The sequence below is a fragment of the Gopherus flavomarginatus genome, chromosome 1 (assembly GCF_025201925.1).
Source record: "Gopherus flavomarginatus isolate rGopFla2 chromosome 1, rGopFla2.mat.asm, whole genome shotgun sequence".
In the NCBI taxonomy this organism is placed as follows: Eukaryota; Metazoa; Chordata; order Testudines; family Testudinidae; genus Gopherus; species Gopherus flavomarginatus.
Window position 1 is genome coordinate 84,721,824 of NC_066617.1, and position 16,912 is coordinate 84,738,735.

The following is a 16,912-nucleotide window of genomic DNA, read 5'->3' on the forward strand; positions in this document are numbered from 1 at the left end:
ACCAAGTGCCGTGGTGGTCGGGCTGAAGTCAACGCCGGTGACTGCAGCTTTGTGGCCTTTAAAGGGACGAATTAAGATAGGATCCTCCTGGAGAAGAAGTTGTAATATCTGAGAACTCGGTTTTGAGTCACCACCTGATTGTTGTTCTCTGTGTCAACCCGGAACTCGCCATGTTAAGATCACACCAAGATCAATATTGAAAGGAGGAAGCTTCTCTCAGATACAGTTTATAGATTCTAGGAAAGCAGCAGCGCGTTAGCCCAGAATAAAACTTCTTTCCATTATAACAACAGTGGGGAAGGAGAGTACTGCAAAGCATCCTAAAAGCTAGAACGCTGCTCAAGGTTGCATTACTCTGAGAAGTGCGGTGACAGCCAAGAGGCCCAGGCATAAGTGCTGGTCTCTAGATGTTGACATGGAGAAAAATCCCGAGAAGACAGGCCCTACAGAATGTCCCTGTAGTACTGATGTTCCCGAGCAACAACTCGCCGCCCATGTGGATTCTGGCCCTGGATGGTAGTAAAATGCCCTGCAACAAACAGGACTGATATATGCAAGGCCACCCTCCTACTCCCCTTTAAGGGACTGTAACTCTCCTCTGACAAATCAAAGTGAGAGGGCGTTTTCAATGTGTTTTGATTTGGTTACCGCAAACGAGAACCCTTGAACAGCTGTTGGACGCCCCCCGCCCTCCCTGTTTCAAGGGCAGGGGTTTTCCATTGGCAGAGCGAGCTGTGACAGACTTTTCCCCGTTCCTTATAGGCTCCATGTTGGCCAGCTCGCTCACTGAGGAGCGTCCATCACCGATCTGCCCAGCTCCCCAAACGCCCGTCACCGTGACAGCTGAGCGCTGCCCTTAGCGGTAGCAGTAGGAGTAGAGGGGCACTAGCGGGGCTTGTCGCCTCCCCTGGGAGCGGCGGGGGGCCGGGTAACATGGCTCGCACGCCCCGGGGGGCAACTTGAACCCAGAGCTCGGCCCGAGACAAGTGGGTCCTGGTGGAGAAGGGGCAGCGCATCGGGCAGGGCCAGGAGGCGCAACCGTCGCCTGGTGCCCAGCTGGAGACACGCTCATCCGTTCGGGGCCTGGCGGGCGGCTGCCCGGGACAGGCTCCTCCCAGCGCGCACAGCAGAGCTGCCAGCTCCCTCCCTTCCCTCTGCCGCAGGAGCGGGGCTCGGCGGGCAGCGTCTCCCCAGACCCACCCGCCCGCTTCCTTACCAGCACGGACGCCATGGGACAGGGGCCCGGCGCGCCCGCTCCAGGCGCCGCGCTCCCCTGCCCTGAAACACCAGCAGCGGCGCCGTGGCCCAGTTAAACCCCCCGCGCTCCAGACCCGACTAGCAGAGCCCCGAATTCGACCCCATCGGCAGCCCCTGCCTAGCTGCGGGCCCCTCCCAACCGTGAGCGCGGCGCCGAGCATAGAGCCGCATCCATGCGATAGGCACTCGACTCGCCCTCAAAGAGACAGTTGCTTAGTTACCGGGAGCGTCCATGTCCTGCGCTGTCCCCTCCCCCGGACCACGCCCCCAGACAGACACGCGCTCTCCAGCTCTAGCCGCAAAGCTCCGCGCGAGCTCTGCGTCTGGCCTGTCCCCGCCCCCGTTGCTGGGCGGCCTCCTCTGCTTCAGCAGCACGAGCCCAGCGGCATGGAACGCGCAACGGTGCTTCCGCTGCTGACCCGCCGCCCGGGGGAGGAGCGGGCCGAGCTGATAGGCCGGGGTGGGGGAATCACCTGGCGGAGCCAGCTATGGGGGGTGGGAATACCACCTTCCTTGCTAATGCCTTAAGACTCAAGCCGCCCCCCCCCCCCCCCAGCCATGCTATAGCCATATTGTGGAGGGGGGTTTGGGGGCGGGGAAAGGCTCTCGCCTGCGGGGCTGGGCCGTGGTTTCGTAGCCAGTCTTGGATGAGATTTGTGTGGCAAATGTCAAGGAATTTAAATTTCACACACAGGGTTGGAAAAAGATGTTCATCTGCACCACTCAAAACGTAGGACAGGCAAAGTCAGCAAAATGCTGCTTGAAAACAAGAGTTTAATTGAAGGCTATTCACTTTGTATATTTTAACAGATGGTATTGAGAGGTGCTGTTTTAACAGTTATAAAGCTCTGACTTTTAAAATCTCACTGTCTTCCCCCATAATTTCCCACAACTGTGAAAATTTAATTCATTTTAAAAAAAATGCATAAAATAAAAAAAAATGAATTCTGCCAAAACTACCTGAAGAAGTATGATGCTGAATGAACTCCACATAGTTAGGGAATCTACTGCGCAGTAGCAGATTTCAGGGGCTTGCAGGTTCGTTTCCCATTGTAGAAGAAATCAGTGATGCAGAATCTAAATATTTTAAATCAGGTTACTTGTTTTAATTTACACTGTATAACATCAATATTTCAAAGACTGTGATCAGAAATTACAGTAATAGAGGAGGGCATATAAATCATCAAAGGCCACGTCCAGACTACCTCCCCGTATTGGCGGGTTAAAATCGATTGCTCGGGGATCGATATATCGCGTCTAATCTAGACTGATCACCTCTCCTTTGAAAATGGCTCCTTTAAAAGATGTCCCAAGTTGGATACTAAAACTCAGTCACTTTTAAACATCTTGGTGTCATAGTTATAGGACTAGCTGCACTTCTGGCCTCTGAGTGCATCCCCACAGTGTACTGTAGCTCAAAGCCTGGTCTATAAACCAGACTTTCCCTACAGGACTGACAGTGTTTAGGTACCTGCACAGTTCTTCCCTTAGGGAGGCTGTAGTTGGTTGTATACAATGAGAGAGCCTTCTTAAAACCAGATTATTATTTATTTTCATAGTAGGAACAAAGCAGTTAACATTTAAAACAGGATTTTAAGAAGACGTGTAGACTATTGATCTTACCTACAGGCTTCGGTCTCATCCCCTGATTGTATCCTAGGCAGGACTAACTTCTTAGTGGAGTGTCACATGTCTCAGTCTGTTTCCCCTAAACAGCTACCCTTGGTTGAATGTTCCCTTTTAAATCTACCAGAGTTCTTTTGATTACCTGGGATCACAGGCCTTTTCCTGTCCTAGTCCAAAGCACTTTTGTAAGGTGGCTAAAAGGGAGGCAAAAATCAAAGCTAGTAGTCTAGGCATTGTCCCTTAACAATTCTCCCTTCACCTTCTCCCCATACACCCTTTAGCCTCCAGCCCTCCACCCACCTGCCAAGTTTTGTGCAACTCCATGTCTTATCCCATTCTCTGCCCACTGCAAGGTTTATTGGCCTTAAGCTGAAGTTTACAGTCATGTGTAAATTATTTCATGAGCTAATTTACATAAAATGTTACATGGATCTGTATAAAACTTGGAAGCTATGAATATGACTAGGAAGCAGAGGTAGGGGTCCTTAGGAGTAGAGGGAAGAGTGTTCCTTCTCGAGAACTGGGAAATTGTATTCTACTGCTCAGCAATGGGGATCTGTCCTCTCACCTCCTAAATTTCAGATGACTACAGAGAAAGGAAAAGAAGTAGCAGAGGAGAGTGGCTGTTGCAGGCCTCACCAGTGGTGTAGTGGTAAAAAAAAAAGTGAGTAGACTAACAAACTCTATTGTAGTTATGGGTAAACGTAGGCAAACACTGTGCCTCTCAGAACTTCACCACCACCCTGCATGCAGGCTAGTGATTAGCAAAGTATCTCAGTAGGCTTGAGGCAGCAGCACTGTCTCTTGGCTTGCCTCTGTCTGCCCTCCCCCGGTAGGCAGGCAGGGGGTTGAAGAAGCAGACACTTGTTCACTGCCAGCTCAACTCTTACTCTGCCGGAGCGCCTCTTCCCTTCCCAGCTAGCTCTGTATCACAATAGGGCAGAGTTAGGAACCTGCTGGCTGCCTGAGTAGAGAATGAGCTGTGCAGATTGGAGAATGGAGTCCCAGCTGCTGGCCTGCCAGCAGGCCGCAACTACTTCTCCTTCCCCCTTGGGGGACAGATACAGTGAGTAAGTTGGAGAGGAGGAAGCCTTAGGGATGGGCAAAACATGGATGAACAGGGGCACTTGGGAGACAAAGCCTTTGCGATGGAGGTGCTCATTTGTGTGAATAGAAGGTGTAGGTGAGGGAGATTGGAGATCTGGAAGAGGTGTGAAGATGGGTGTCTGGACTGATCCCGGAGCCCTGGGAGAAGCAGAGCAAAAGAAAATAGGGAAAACATGAGGGACAGGGGGGTCATAAAGCAAAGTGAGATCATGGGAGGCTGAGTGGCGGACCATCATAGGTGTAAATTTGAAACCTTTGGGGTAGAAGAATATTAGGTGTTGGGTAGAGAGACTGGAGATTTTGGAAGAGGAAATAGAAGGATAGCTGACAAGAAAGACTGAAGATGAAAAAGAGCTGCCCCTCCCTTTGCCTGCATGGATGTCACAGATAGTTTCCCAGTCCAGTGAGGAGCAAGGAGGAGTATGTCCTGAGCAGTGAAGAAATGGGTTCCCTCAGCCTCCCAGTGCAAATGTCTGTAGAATGAAAAAGGCAGTCCTTAGCTTTCTGCACAAGGACCAAGGAAGTGGGAAAGGGCCAAATTCTTAAAGTCCCTGTGAGACTGTCTGTAGTCCTATCAGAGTTGAGGGGTTTGGGCAGATAGGGGCCTCCACAGTCAGTTCTCATTGCTTTCAAAAAGAGACACTTGGTCCAAAATTCAGAAACAGCAGGAGCTCTGCCTCTTTTCCTGATAAAAACTCTCTTTCAATGCCAATGGGGGCGGCAAGAAGCCATGGCCAGCACATCCCTCAGCCCGTGCAGCTTCTCACAGCCCCATTGGCCTGGAGCGGCGAACCATGGTCAGTGGGAGCCGCGATTGGCTAAACCTGCAGACACGACAGGTAAATAAACTGGCCAAGCCCATCAGTGGGCTTACCCTGGCGAATTGCGTGCCATAGGTTGCCAACCCCTGCTCCAAGACCTCGAATGTGCATGTGAGCTCCCCCAAAGCAGTACATGATAGTAAGTTAAACTGAAGTTATACACAAAGAGCTGGCAAATACACATAATAAACAAATGAAAATATTTGTTTTGCTCATTAAAAAAAGTAATCAGAGATCGGTAACAAAATTTATAATAATTCTGTCAATTCTCATATTTGCCTATGTCCTTTTAAGGTTCAGAATGATTCTTCTGTGATACAAAAGTGCCATCTACTGTACCACATTATTGCACAGCTTCGATGGCAGTAATAAATGATGCCTCAAAAAATAGCATCAAAACACTATGTTTCAGTTGGCAGTCACTCCAATAGTTGTGTGGAAGTATCTCAGGTACTGAGTGAAAATGGTTTGTTTTCGCTAGAAGTGTTAGTCCAACATGAAAATCCTCATAATTCTGAATGAGAAGGTCACCATGTAAAAAATGTCTTTTCCCAAGCTTGGGAACAAAAGCATTGTTTTAATGGCTGACATCCCTAGGGAAAACTATTTTATATATAAACATTCAAAAAACTAGGCTAAATGAAAAGGCTGTGAAGTCAAACACTCAAATTAGGAAAAAACAGAACTAAAGTTGCCCGTATAACCTTACATTTTGCCACCTTATGCATATACTGTAGGATAAAAAATGTCAATTACTGATCACATACTTTTCATGTAATTAAAGACTACTATAATACATATCCACAAGATGGCTGAATTAAAGTTGCAGAGGCAACCTTAAGTCAATCCTTTCCTAGCTTGAGTGTTTTACTTTGAAATCTTATTTATCTTTTTATAGATTTTTTTTTAACTATAGTTCCCTAATTGTTAAAACAAAATTGAAATATCAGAAATCCTATTATGTGGGACCATATTGACCCCCAACTTTGGTCACCAACAGTGGTCAGACCTTTAGAGCACAGTATAGTTTTAACAGAGTAACTGGTAGCAGCAGTAGGCCTGGTCTACACTACGCATTTAAACCAGTTTAACACTGCACCCGTCCACACCATGAGGCCCTTTATATCGATATAAAGGGCTCTTTAAACCGGTTTCTGTACTCCTCCTCGACGAGAGGAGTAGCGCTGAAATTGGTATTACCATATCGGATTAGGGTTAGTGTGGCTGCAAATTGACGGTATGGGCATCCAGGCGGTATCCCACAGTGCACCATTGTGGCTGCTCTGGACAGCAATCCAAACTCTGATGCACTGGCCAGGTAAACAGGAAAAGCCCCACAAACTTTTGAATTTCATTTCCTGTTTGCCCAGCGTGGAGCTCTGATCAGCACAGGTGGCGATGCAGTCCCAAATCCAAAAAGAGCTCCAGCATGGGCCGTACGGGAGATACTGGATCTGATCGCTGTATGGGGAGACAAATCTGTTCGATCAGAGCTCCGTTACAGAAGACGAAATGAGAAAGCATTTGAAAAAATCTCCAGGCTATGATAGACAGAGGCCACAGCACAGTGCTGTGTGACAAGCGTAATGGAAAGCCAAAGAATCAAATGGACACTCATGGAGGGAGGGAGGGAGTACTGAGGACTCCAGCTATCCCACAGTCCCCGCAGTCTCCGAAAAGCATTTGCATTCTTGGCTGAGCTCCCAATGCCTGTAGGGTCAAACACATTGTCCGGGGTGTTTCAGGGTATATGTCGTCAATTTACTCCCCCTCCCCCCTGGTGAAAGAAAAGGGAAAAAAATCATTTCTTGACTTTTTTATATGTCACCCTATGTCTACTGCATGCTGCTGGTAGATGTGGTGCTGCAGCAATGAATAGCAGCATCCTCTCCACTCCCCACTCCCCTACCCTCCTTGGTGGCAGACGGTACAATATGACTGCTATCCATCATCATCATCAGCCCGTGAGTGCTCCTGGCTGGCCTCAGGTGAGGTCAGCCGGGGGTGCCTGGGTAAAAATAGGAATGTCTCCTGGTCATTCCCAGTAGATGGTACAGAACGGCTGGTAACCATCCTCATCATAGCAACTGGGGGCTGAGTTCCATCAGCCCCCTCCCCTTTCATGTCTAAAGAAAAGATTCTGTACTGCCTGGACTATCATAGCAGCTGGAGGCTGCCTCCCCCTCATTTTATCTCACTAAAAAGTCAGTGTTTCTTATTCCTGCATTCTTTACTACTTCATCACACAAATGAGGGGACACTGCCAAGGTAGCCCAGGAAGGTTGGGGGAGGAGGGAAGCAACGAGTGGGGTTGTTGCAGGGGCACCCCCTGTGAATGGCATGGGGCTCATCATTTCTGCAGGATCTGACACAGAGCGGCTGTGCTCTCCGGTTCTCTGATACACTGGTTCTCTAGTACACTTGCCCCATATTCTAGGCAGGACTGACTATTTTTAGATACAACATAAAGGAGGGAATGACCCAGAGAGTCATTCCCATTTTTGTCTTTGCACCCCCAGCTGATCTCAGTGAAGGCCAGCCAGGAGCACCCATGATAGCAGCAGACGGTACAGACCGACTGATAACCGTCATCTCATCCCCAATTTTCAATGGCACAGCAGATGGTACAGAACGACTGGTAACCATCTTTGCTACCTTGCAATGGCAAATGAATGCTGCTGTGTAGCACTGCAGTACCGCCTCTGTCAGCGGCATCCAGTACACATACGGTGACAGTGACAAAAGGCAAAATGGGCTCCATGGTTGCCATGCTATGGCGTCTGCCAGGGCAATCCAGGGAAAAAGGGTGCCGTTGCTTTCACGGAGGAAGGAATGAGTGATGACATTTACCCAGAATTACCTGCGACACTGTTTTTGCACCATCATGCATTGGGATCTCAACCCAGAATTCCAAGGGGCAGGGGAGACTGCGGGAACTATGGGATAGCTACCCACAGTGCAACGCTCCAGAAATCGACGATAGCCTTGGTACATGGACGCACACTGCTGAATTAATGTGCTTAGTGCGACCACGTGCACTCGACTTTATACAATGTTTTACAAAACCGGTTTATGTAAAATCAGAATAATCCCATAGTGTAGACTTACCCGTAGATTGAGTATATAGTTAGGCACTAGAGGAGGTGCGACACACTTTGCCAGTGAGTTTCAGAGCTGTTTGCTGACAAAGGAATGCAGAGATTCAAGACTCCTGGGTTCAGTTCCAAGCTCTAGAACAGGGGTCGGCAACCTTTCAGAAGTGGTGTGCCGAGCTGTCTTTTATTCACTTTAAATTAAGGATTATGCATGCCAGTAATACATTTTAATGTTTTAGAAGGTCTCTTTCTATAAGTCTATAATATATAACTAAACTATTGTTGTATGTAAAGTAAATAAGGTTTTTAAAATGTCTAAGAAGCTTCATTTAAAATTAAAATACAGAGCCCCCTGGACTGGTGGCCAGGACCTGGGCAGTGTGAGTGCCACTGAAAATCAGCTCGTGTGCCGCCTTCGGCACATGTGCCACAGGTTGCCTACCCCTGCTCTAGAGGGGACTGTGCACTTATGGTTATAGACCCCTGGCTCCCTCTCCCTTACTCCCAGCTCCTATGCTAGTTCCCCCACTCCTGTATACCCCTCAAGTCCCTGGCTGCTGCTCCCTCTCCTGCCTCTCATCCTCTGGCTCCTGCATATAGAATTGAATACAGATATCAGAGCACGGCTCATTCCAGATATTTTTTAATATGCCACGTCAGTATCATTTCTAGCTCATGGTTAGCCTACACACTCACTCACTCTCTTTCTTTCTCTCTCCCCCCCCCCCGCCCCTCAAATCCAGGCCATTCCCCTGCACACTTCTCAACCACCCTTTCTCCTCCATTTACAAAGTTTAGGCTCCAATCCTGCAGTGAGCACCAAGTGGGCAGATTCATGTGTGTTCCTGCAACCCCACTGAGGGCCTCAGTCTGTTAAAAGAAATATTTCTTATTTCTTCTGATATGGTACTGGAGATATCTTTTTTTATTTTAAAAAACAAACAATCAGCTTGAAGTCAAAGTTTCCATTTCAAAATTGCATGTAGTAGTACAGATTTTTATAAAACAAAAACCAAATTTTCTCCTCCACCCCAAGTTTGTTTTCTTGCTTTGACTATACATAAAGTGCTGTCAGTGTAGTTTCTCTATTTCTCTTGCATCGCTCACGTGCCTCTTCTGTCCAGGCCCTGTGAAAGGATGTTCAACAGCAGACGAGCTGAAACTGAAAAAATAGCAGGTAAGTGTATGCAGAGATGAAGGGGAGGGAGAAGCAGGTGTGCTTCTGAACATTTGATGTTGCTCCTGCCTAAAAGACCCTTATAAACATCAGCATGAAGCAGGAAAGGAGATTTCCATGTTTTGAAAAGGTCAGAACAGGTACTATTTAAAGGGAGCTCCCTGAACATTTATTTTTGGAAATTAAAGAACTCCTGTTGAGTGTCCCTTTAAGAGTTTTCAGAAGGGAATGTGGAATTTAGGCCATATTTCTTCTGCTTCCCGTTTCACAGCTGTTTTGATGGAGGGTAAGTAGCTTTCAGCCTTAACATTTAGGCCTTGTCTACACTGGCAAGTTTCTGCACATAAAGCAACTTTTTGCGCTGTAACTCCCAAAGTGGACACACTGCCATGCCACTTAGGGTATGGCTACATTTGGAATTTCAAAGCGCTGCCCCAGCAGCGCTTTGAAGTGTGAGTGTAGTCGGAGCGGCAGCGCTGGGGGAGAGCTCTCCCAGCGCTGCACGTAAACTACATCCCTTACGGGTGTAGTGTGCAGCGCTGGGAGCTATGCTCCCAGCGCTGCCGCCCTGATTACACTGACACTTTACAGCGCTGTATCTTGCAGCGCTCGGGGGTGTTTTTTCACACCCCTGAGCGCGAAAGTTGCAGCGCTGTAAAGTGTGAGTGTAGCCATGGCTACAGTGTGTAGAAACTGTGCACTTGTAGCGATGTAAAAAACCCACCCCAACAAGAGATATACAGCTTTCTGCGCAGGGGCTACAGCACTGCAGTGCCAGTGTAGACACCGTGGTCGATTACAATGCTGCAATTGGCCTGCGGGAGGTGTCCCACAATGCCTGTTTTTGCCTCTCTGCTCATCAGTTTGAACTTTGGAATTTTCCTGTTTGCTCGGTGATGTGTGCAGTGGTCTCAGGGCATCTTTCCAGGTGGCCATTCCTGCTCCATGCACCAGGCGATCCCCCGCTTGGAGCAATGCCGAGCTGCTGGACCTCATCAGCATTTGGGGAGAGAAGGATGTCCAGTCCCAACTGCGCTCCAGCTGTAGGAATTATGATACCTATGGACAGATTTCACAATGCATGACAGAAAAGGGCCATGACCAGGACACGTTGCAGTGCAGAGTCAAAGTGAAAGAGCTGCGGAATGCCTACCACACGGCATGGGAGGCAAAATGCCGCTCTGGTGCTGTGTCCACGAGCTGCTGGTTCTACAGAGAGCTGGATGTGATGTTTGGCAGCAACCCCACCTCCACTGCGAAGACCACTGTGGATACTTCAGTGACTTGCATGCCAATCAAAAGTGGATCGAGGCAGGAGGAGGAAATCTTGGATGAGGATGTGGAGGGGGACCCAGAGGGAGAGGATGACTCTGAGGTCAGAGATGCATGCAGCCAGGAGCTCTTTTCTACCCCAGAGGAGGCTACCCAGTCACAGCTGTCAGATGTTGGTCAGTTGGTAAGTGGATCTGATTTTGGGAATCACTGAAGTGAGTCGTTGGGGGAGGAGGATTGCAGAAAGCAGGCTTGTCTCCCACCACATGCCTAGTCAGAGTGGCAGTACAAGCTGTGGATTGACACCCTCACTTCACGGGAATCTCCCTCAGAGATCTCCAGGAAACTCTCATGGAGATACTGGGCAATCCGCTGCTGCAGGTTCTTCAGCAGAGCTGCTTTGTTTCTTGGTAACTTCCCTGCGCCACTGTGTTGTCATAAGGGGACAAAGGGGGGGGGGGGAACCATTGCTGCACACAGGCGAGTCGTATAAGGGCCAGGGCGGAAGCCGCAGTCTTGGAGAAGACCCTCCCTTGATTCCCTGCTCACCCTCAGCAGTGAGATATCTTCCGTAAAGATCACATCCTGTGGAAAGTGTGGAGAGAGGAATGATTATCAGGCCCACCCTACAGTGCTGGCTCTCCTCAAGAGCCATGTGCCCAGTGTACAGCAGGATCTGGGAAGAATGATTTGTCCTCCCCTGCCGCTATGTATTTAAATGCACAGAGATGACATTGGGAGCCCAGCCTCACTCTTAGCAGCACCTGAATGGCTGTGCAGAACTAGAAAGCAGCCAAGAATAACTAAGGAGGCCTTTCTGCATGATTTTATGATGCACTCCACTGCCGAGAAACAGAAATTGAACGAGTGACGGGACAGTGGGAAGAGGGACCGAAAGAACGCGGTATGCCAGAATGAAGCCACAGAGCAGCTCTTAAAGGTTGTGGAGCGCCAAGAAAACATGCTCCAGGTGATACTAGCTCTTCAAACCAAGCAGTTCTGTGCCCACCCTCCTGTGCAGCCGCTGTTGCAAAAAACTCTTTCCCATGCTTCAGCCACTGCCAACACAGTCTTATCAACCTCCTGGCTCCAGTCTATACCCACAGCATTTCACTGTGGACTCCCGCTACCCACTGCACTCGACACCCATCCCTCTGCAGTTTGGCCCTGCTGAAATACAGTACCCGCTGCATTGTACTCCAAAGGAGAAGGTTGGATATGATCCCTAGACATACACAAATCTTTAGATGCCCCGGGACTCCACTTCCTCCTGGGACCTTCCCTTCCACCATCCCCCGTGGTGTTTATGGGTTTTTTTGTTTGCCTCTCTCCTCCAGTAGTTGTTGTTTTTCAATAAAAGAGTTGTGTTGATTTCAAAGCAATCTTTAGTCTATTAATTGAAAGCAAACAGAGTCCTGCAAAGCAACAGACAGTTATGTTAAGCCTTCATATTGCATCGTCTGCACCAATCACAATCATCTCTTAGCATTACAAACACTGCACTCCCGAGCATAACAATTAATATTAGTGGCTTTCAGTTTCTAATTGCTGCCTCAAGGCATCCCTGATCTTATGGCCCCACACTGCAGCCCTCTAATAGCCCTGGTCTCAAGCAGCCTCCAGGCACTGAGCCTCTGCAGTCCAGCCAACTTTCACACTTCCCTTCAAATATTATGGCGCATACAGCACGCGGCTATAAGCATAGGAATATTGTTATCAGTCACATCCAGCTTCCCATAGAGGCAGTGCCAGCAGGCTTTTAAACAGTCAAAAGCACACTCAGTCATTCTGCATTTGCTCAGCCTGTTGTTAAACCGCTTCTTGCTGCTGTCAAGTTGCCCCGTGTATGGCTTCATAATCCATGGCATTAAGGGGTAGGCGGAGTCTCCCAGGATCACAATGGGCATTTCGACTTCCCCTACAGTGATCTCGTCCCGGAAGAAAGTTCCTGCTTGCAGCTTCCTGAACAGGCTAGCATTTCGAAAGATGCGTGTGTCATGCACCTTTCTGCACCAGCCTGCGTTAATGTCCATGAAATGCCCATAGTGATCCACAAGCGCCTGGAGAGATACCCCTTGCGATTAATGTACCCCTTGCACCTGGATTAATACCCCTTGCGATTAATGTACTCGGTGACTAGCTGGTCTGTTACCAGAATTGGAATATGCATGCCATTTATCGCCCCACCGCAGTTAGGGAATTCCATTTGTGCAAAGCCATCTACAATGTCACACATGTTGCCCAGAGTCATGGTCTTTCAGAGCAGGATGCAGTTAATGGCCCTGCAGACTTCCCTCAACACGAGTTCAATGATCGACTTTCCCACTCCAAATTGGTTAGCAACCAATCGGTAGCAGTCTGGAGTAGCCAGCTTCCACAGTGCAATTGCCACCCAGTTCTCCAACGGCAGGGCAGCTTTCATTCTCATGTTTTTGTGCCAGAGAGCTGGGGTGAGCTCATCACACAGTCCCAGGAATTGACTTTCCTCATCCGAAAGTTCTGCAGCCACTGCTCGTTATCCCAGATATGCATCACAATGTGATCCCACCACTCAGTGCTTGTTTCCTGAGCCCAAAAGCATCATCCCACTGTGATTAGCACCTCCGTGAAAGCCACAGGCAATCTCGTGTCGTAGCTACTATGCATGGCGAGATCAGTCTCACACTCCTCTTGCCTTTGTAGTTTAAGGAATAACTCCACTGCTACTCGTGATGCATTGGTCATAGCGAGCAGCTATGCGGTTCACAAACCATTGAAAGATGGCACCAAATGCAGACAGAAGCACAGAGATTGCTGGGATGTGAAGCAATGCATCATGGGACACGGGGCAGGACCCAGGATGCCCCATGACCGCCTCTGCCTTCCCACAGCTCTTAGCGGCAGAAGAGAAAGAGGGGCTCTGTGGGATAGCTGCCCAGAGTGCACTGCTCCAAATACCACTGCAAGTGCCACAAGTGTGAACATGCTTTTGTGCAGGCAGCTAACAGTGTGAACACACAACAGCGATTTCCCTCCAACGCTCTCTGAGCGGCGCTGTAACTCCTGGCACTGTAACTCTGCCAGTGTAAACATGCCCTTATAAATCAATTTAGTTTAACCTAAAACTAATGTGATCTACATACACCACTCATGATAGAACAAAAAGTAAACTGCAAAACATGTTTTAACTATCGTGTGAAATTGAGAGACATTAACAGGAATTTTTTTTCATGCTTGTCCTAATCAGTGAAGTCATAAATGCTATAGTAGGAGCAGGAAAGACACAGAAAAATAGAACAGAGGTGCTAGGACAGTTAGAAGGAATTTGATGCCTGAAGCCACTGAAAGGATTTACAGCATGTCTGAGAAAAGACTAATCAAATGGATTCCACCCATCTTTACTTTACAGATTTTAACAGCTTTGAGATATGTCCTTTGGCAGAATAACTGTCATCTGCTAACTCTACTGTTTATATTATTTGGCTTATAATGCTGCTGTTTAATTACATTAGACTCTTTTTTCCCCTTACACATACTCAGCCTGAGGTATCAAAGTCTGAAAATTACCCTTCATCTGAAAATTAATAAAATTAAACCATCCATCAGCTATAAGTTAAACTTCCTACAGTATAAGCTGCTTTACACAGCTCTGAGATGCACGGAAGCTGAGCAGGTCCCCATTGTATACCTTTGTTTATCAGTGTACATTGTGGCTCAGACTTTTGTGCAAGTTCAGTTGTTTGTAAAAGAGCATTTGCTGCCAACTTTCATCAATATCCTATAGAATAAAACAGATGTTTAAGGAGGCAAAGCTTCTGATTTATTTAGCCAAACTACTCCTTGAGATTCTTAATGTAAAACTTTCAGCTTCTGATCACTTAGCTTCTGATGACTAAGAGAGCCACCATGTAATATCGAATAACTGATTCCAGAAAAAAAACAAAACAAAATGTAAGGTTGTTTTGGGGAAATATAGTTTTATTATAGTGGAGTTGCAATAAAGTAGGGCTGCTATCGTTCATAATGCAAATATGGAAATAGGGATGGAAGGAAGTTTTACTATTTCCAAATACACCATATTACGATTAATATAAATTTGTATTCTTGGCTGCCATTTATTTAAGAGCATGTAAAAATCATATTAAATTCAGTACATTGATTCTGAGCCCACTCTTTGCCTGAAACAGGTTGTAGAACCTTTCACACCCAGGCATTTTGTTTAAATATGGCCCAAGCTAGTAATGATGAAATATTGATGAGTCTATGTAAAATGAATTGTTGGCCTCAGGAGAGTCCCTGATTGACAAGGATCCTACATCGCTGTTGTCAATTATAACAGAATAGCATGGAGGCTTTACTGATATAAATATCAAAAGTAACTTCCTCTTTCCACAGTGTTCCTCCTTTTTTGCCCAAACACCTGAAACAACTTTGACATAAAATTGATGTTCATGGTGGTGTTAATTTCTTTCATACACATGATGTGCAAATGTTTTTCATTGACAAGGTACAGAACCTTAAATTCTCCATAACTGGATAGATGAAATGCTGCATCTGAGACACAAATTTACCAGCTGACAAATGTGCTACCAGTAGCATGGTAATTAGAGCTGGGTGAAATTTTTTTTATAATTTTTTTTCCTATGAAAAATGCAGATTCAGATCAACCAAAACATTTTGCAACTTCATGTCAATTTCAGTGAGCTGTTTTGGTTGAAACAAACAAACAAACATACATGAATTTTAGAAATGCCAAAACAATTAGTTCTATATTATCAAAACAAAATAGATTTTGGGGGGGCGGAGGGCTAGATGCACAAGGGGAAGTAGGTGTCATTGACAAAACCAGGGAGGAGATGGTGTCCCCTTATGCCTATTAGCCCCATGTTAGGGCACTCACCTAGGATGCAGGAGATTACCAGTTTGGCTTCCATTCTGCAGAAGGAACTGGAACCCAGGTGTCCCATCTCCTAAGTGAATGCCCGAATCACTGGACCATACAGTCATTTGCTCATTCTGGCCCAATGACTATTCAAGTATTTTATACAAAGTGGAACAGCTTTAATAGGAGAGACAGAGACCCATACCAAAATCGCCTAGAACCATTTTGGCAAGGCAGTAACCTAGGAGTGGGGTGACTTGGCCTACGTCCACACTACAGCTTTAAATCGATATTAGTAAAATCGATTTTATAAAACAGGTTTTATAAAATCGATTTTACGCGTCCACACTAGGGCACATTACTTCGGTGGTGTGCGTCCATGGTCCCAGGGTACCATCGATTTCCGGAGCGGTGCACTCTGGGTAGCTCAGTAAAAGAATACGACCAATAACTTCGATTTCCGTCCACACTAACCCTAAATCGATTTAGTAATATCGATTTTAGGGTTACTCCTTTCGTTTAGCTGGAGTATAGAAATCAATTTTAAGACCCTTTAAAATCGATTTTAAGTGCCTTGTAGTGTGGACGGTTACAGCGTTAAATCGATTTAACGCTGTTTAAATCGATTTAACGCTGTAGTGTGGACCTGGCCTTGGATTCAAATCTCTGTTCCGGAGCAGGGATCCAGACTTAGGTCTCCCATATCTCAGGTGAGTGCCCTGTCCACAGGGAATAAGGGAGGGCTCTACCTCTGTCTCAGTTTCCTGAATCTAGCCCTTCATTGCCTTTGCTTCTATTAAAAAGTTTAAAATAATTGAAACTTAACATTGTTTGATCCAACTTTCAATTAATTCTGGTTTCTGTTTGACCCCAATTGAATTTTTAATTTTTTTTTTCAGAACTGCTAGTGAATTGAAAAATCAGTTACTCGCACAGCTCTAGTTGTAATGCATTCTAAAAGCTGTAGCTACTTCCTAGCTGAAAGAACACTAGCCTCAACATGGCTGATGGAGGTTGAATATAGATTAAATACTACTTCCATACCTGTCAATTTCAACTGATGCAGCCTTAGGAAAGAGGATGCTGAAGTCTACAGTTCCTAAATAAAATCACATTGTTGACAAGGACTGAGGCCTGGTCTACACTAAAAAAAGGTAGGTTGACTCAGCTATGTCACTCAGGGGTGTGAAAAATCCACACCTGAGTGATGTAGTTAAGTTGATATAACCCCTAGTGTAGACAGTGCTAGGTTGACAAAGAATTCTTCCATTGACTTAGCTACTGACTCTTTGGAAGATGGGTTACTTATGCCAATGGGAGAACCACTGCTGTTGGTGTAGGTAGTGTCTGCACCGAAAGTAGTATCTATACCTACCCATTGATGTAGGTATTCCACCTCCTCAAGAGGCAGTATCTATTTCTTCCATTGACCTAGCCCTGTCTAAACTAAGGTTAGATCAGGTTAACTGCATTGCTCAGGGCTGTAGATTTTTCACACCTGAGTGACGTAGCTGAGTTCACCTAATAGGCTTAAGTCAACAGAAAAGTGGAAGCATCCTATACAGCATGCAATTGGAGTGTGCAAAGGGCTTTACATAAACCTTGAAATCTTATACTCTATGTGCACTGCCTGCACCTGTTCAGAAAACAATCAGCGTGGTAGCAAATGTCCGAACATGAGATTGGCCTGAGTAAT

General features: G+C 46.7%; 1 protein-coding gene across 5 annotated transcripts in view; it reads right to left on the bottom strand.

Annotated features, from left to right (window-relative positions):
- POC1B (POC1 centriolar protein B) overlaps positions 1–1,313 on the bottom strand; it is a 166,756-nt gene extending 165,443 nt beyond the window's left edge. For all 5 annotated transcript variants that reach the window (XM_050935602.1, XM_050935600.1, XM_050935599.1 and 2 more), the window contains exons 1-2: positions 1,217–1,313; positions 3–87 (exon numbers count right to left, since the gene is read on the bottom strand). In XM_050935602.1, the coding sequence (XP_050791559.1) occupies positions 3–87; positions 1,217–1,231 (100 nt within the window). In that variant the 5' untranslated portion in view covers positions 1,232–1,313. The remainder of the gene's footprint in view (positions 1–2; positions 88–1,216) is intronic.
- Between the last annotated feature and the right edge of the window lie 15,599 nt (positions 1,314–16,912).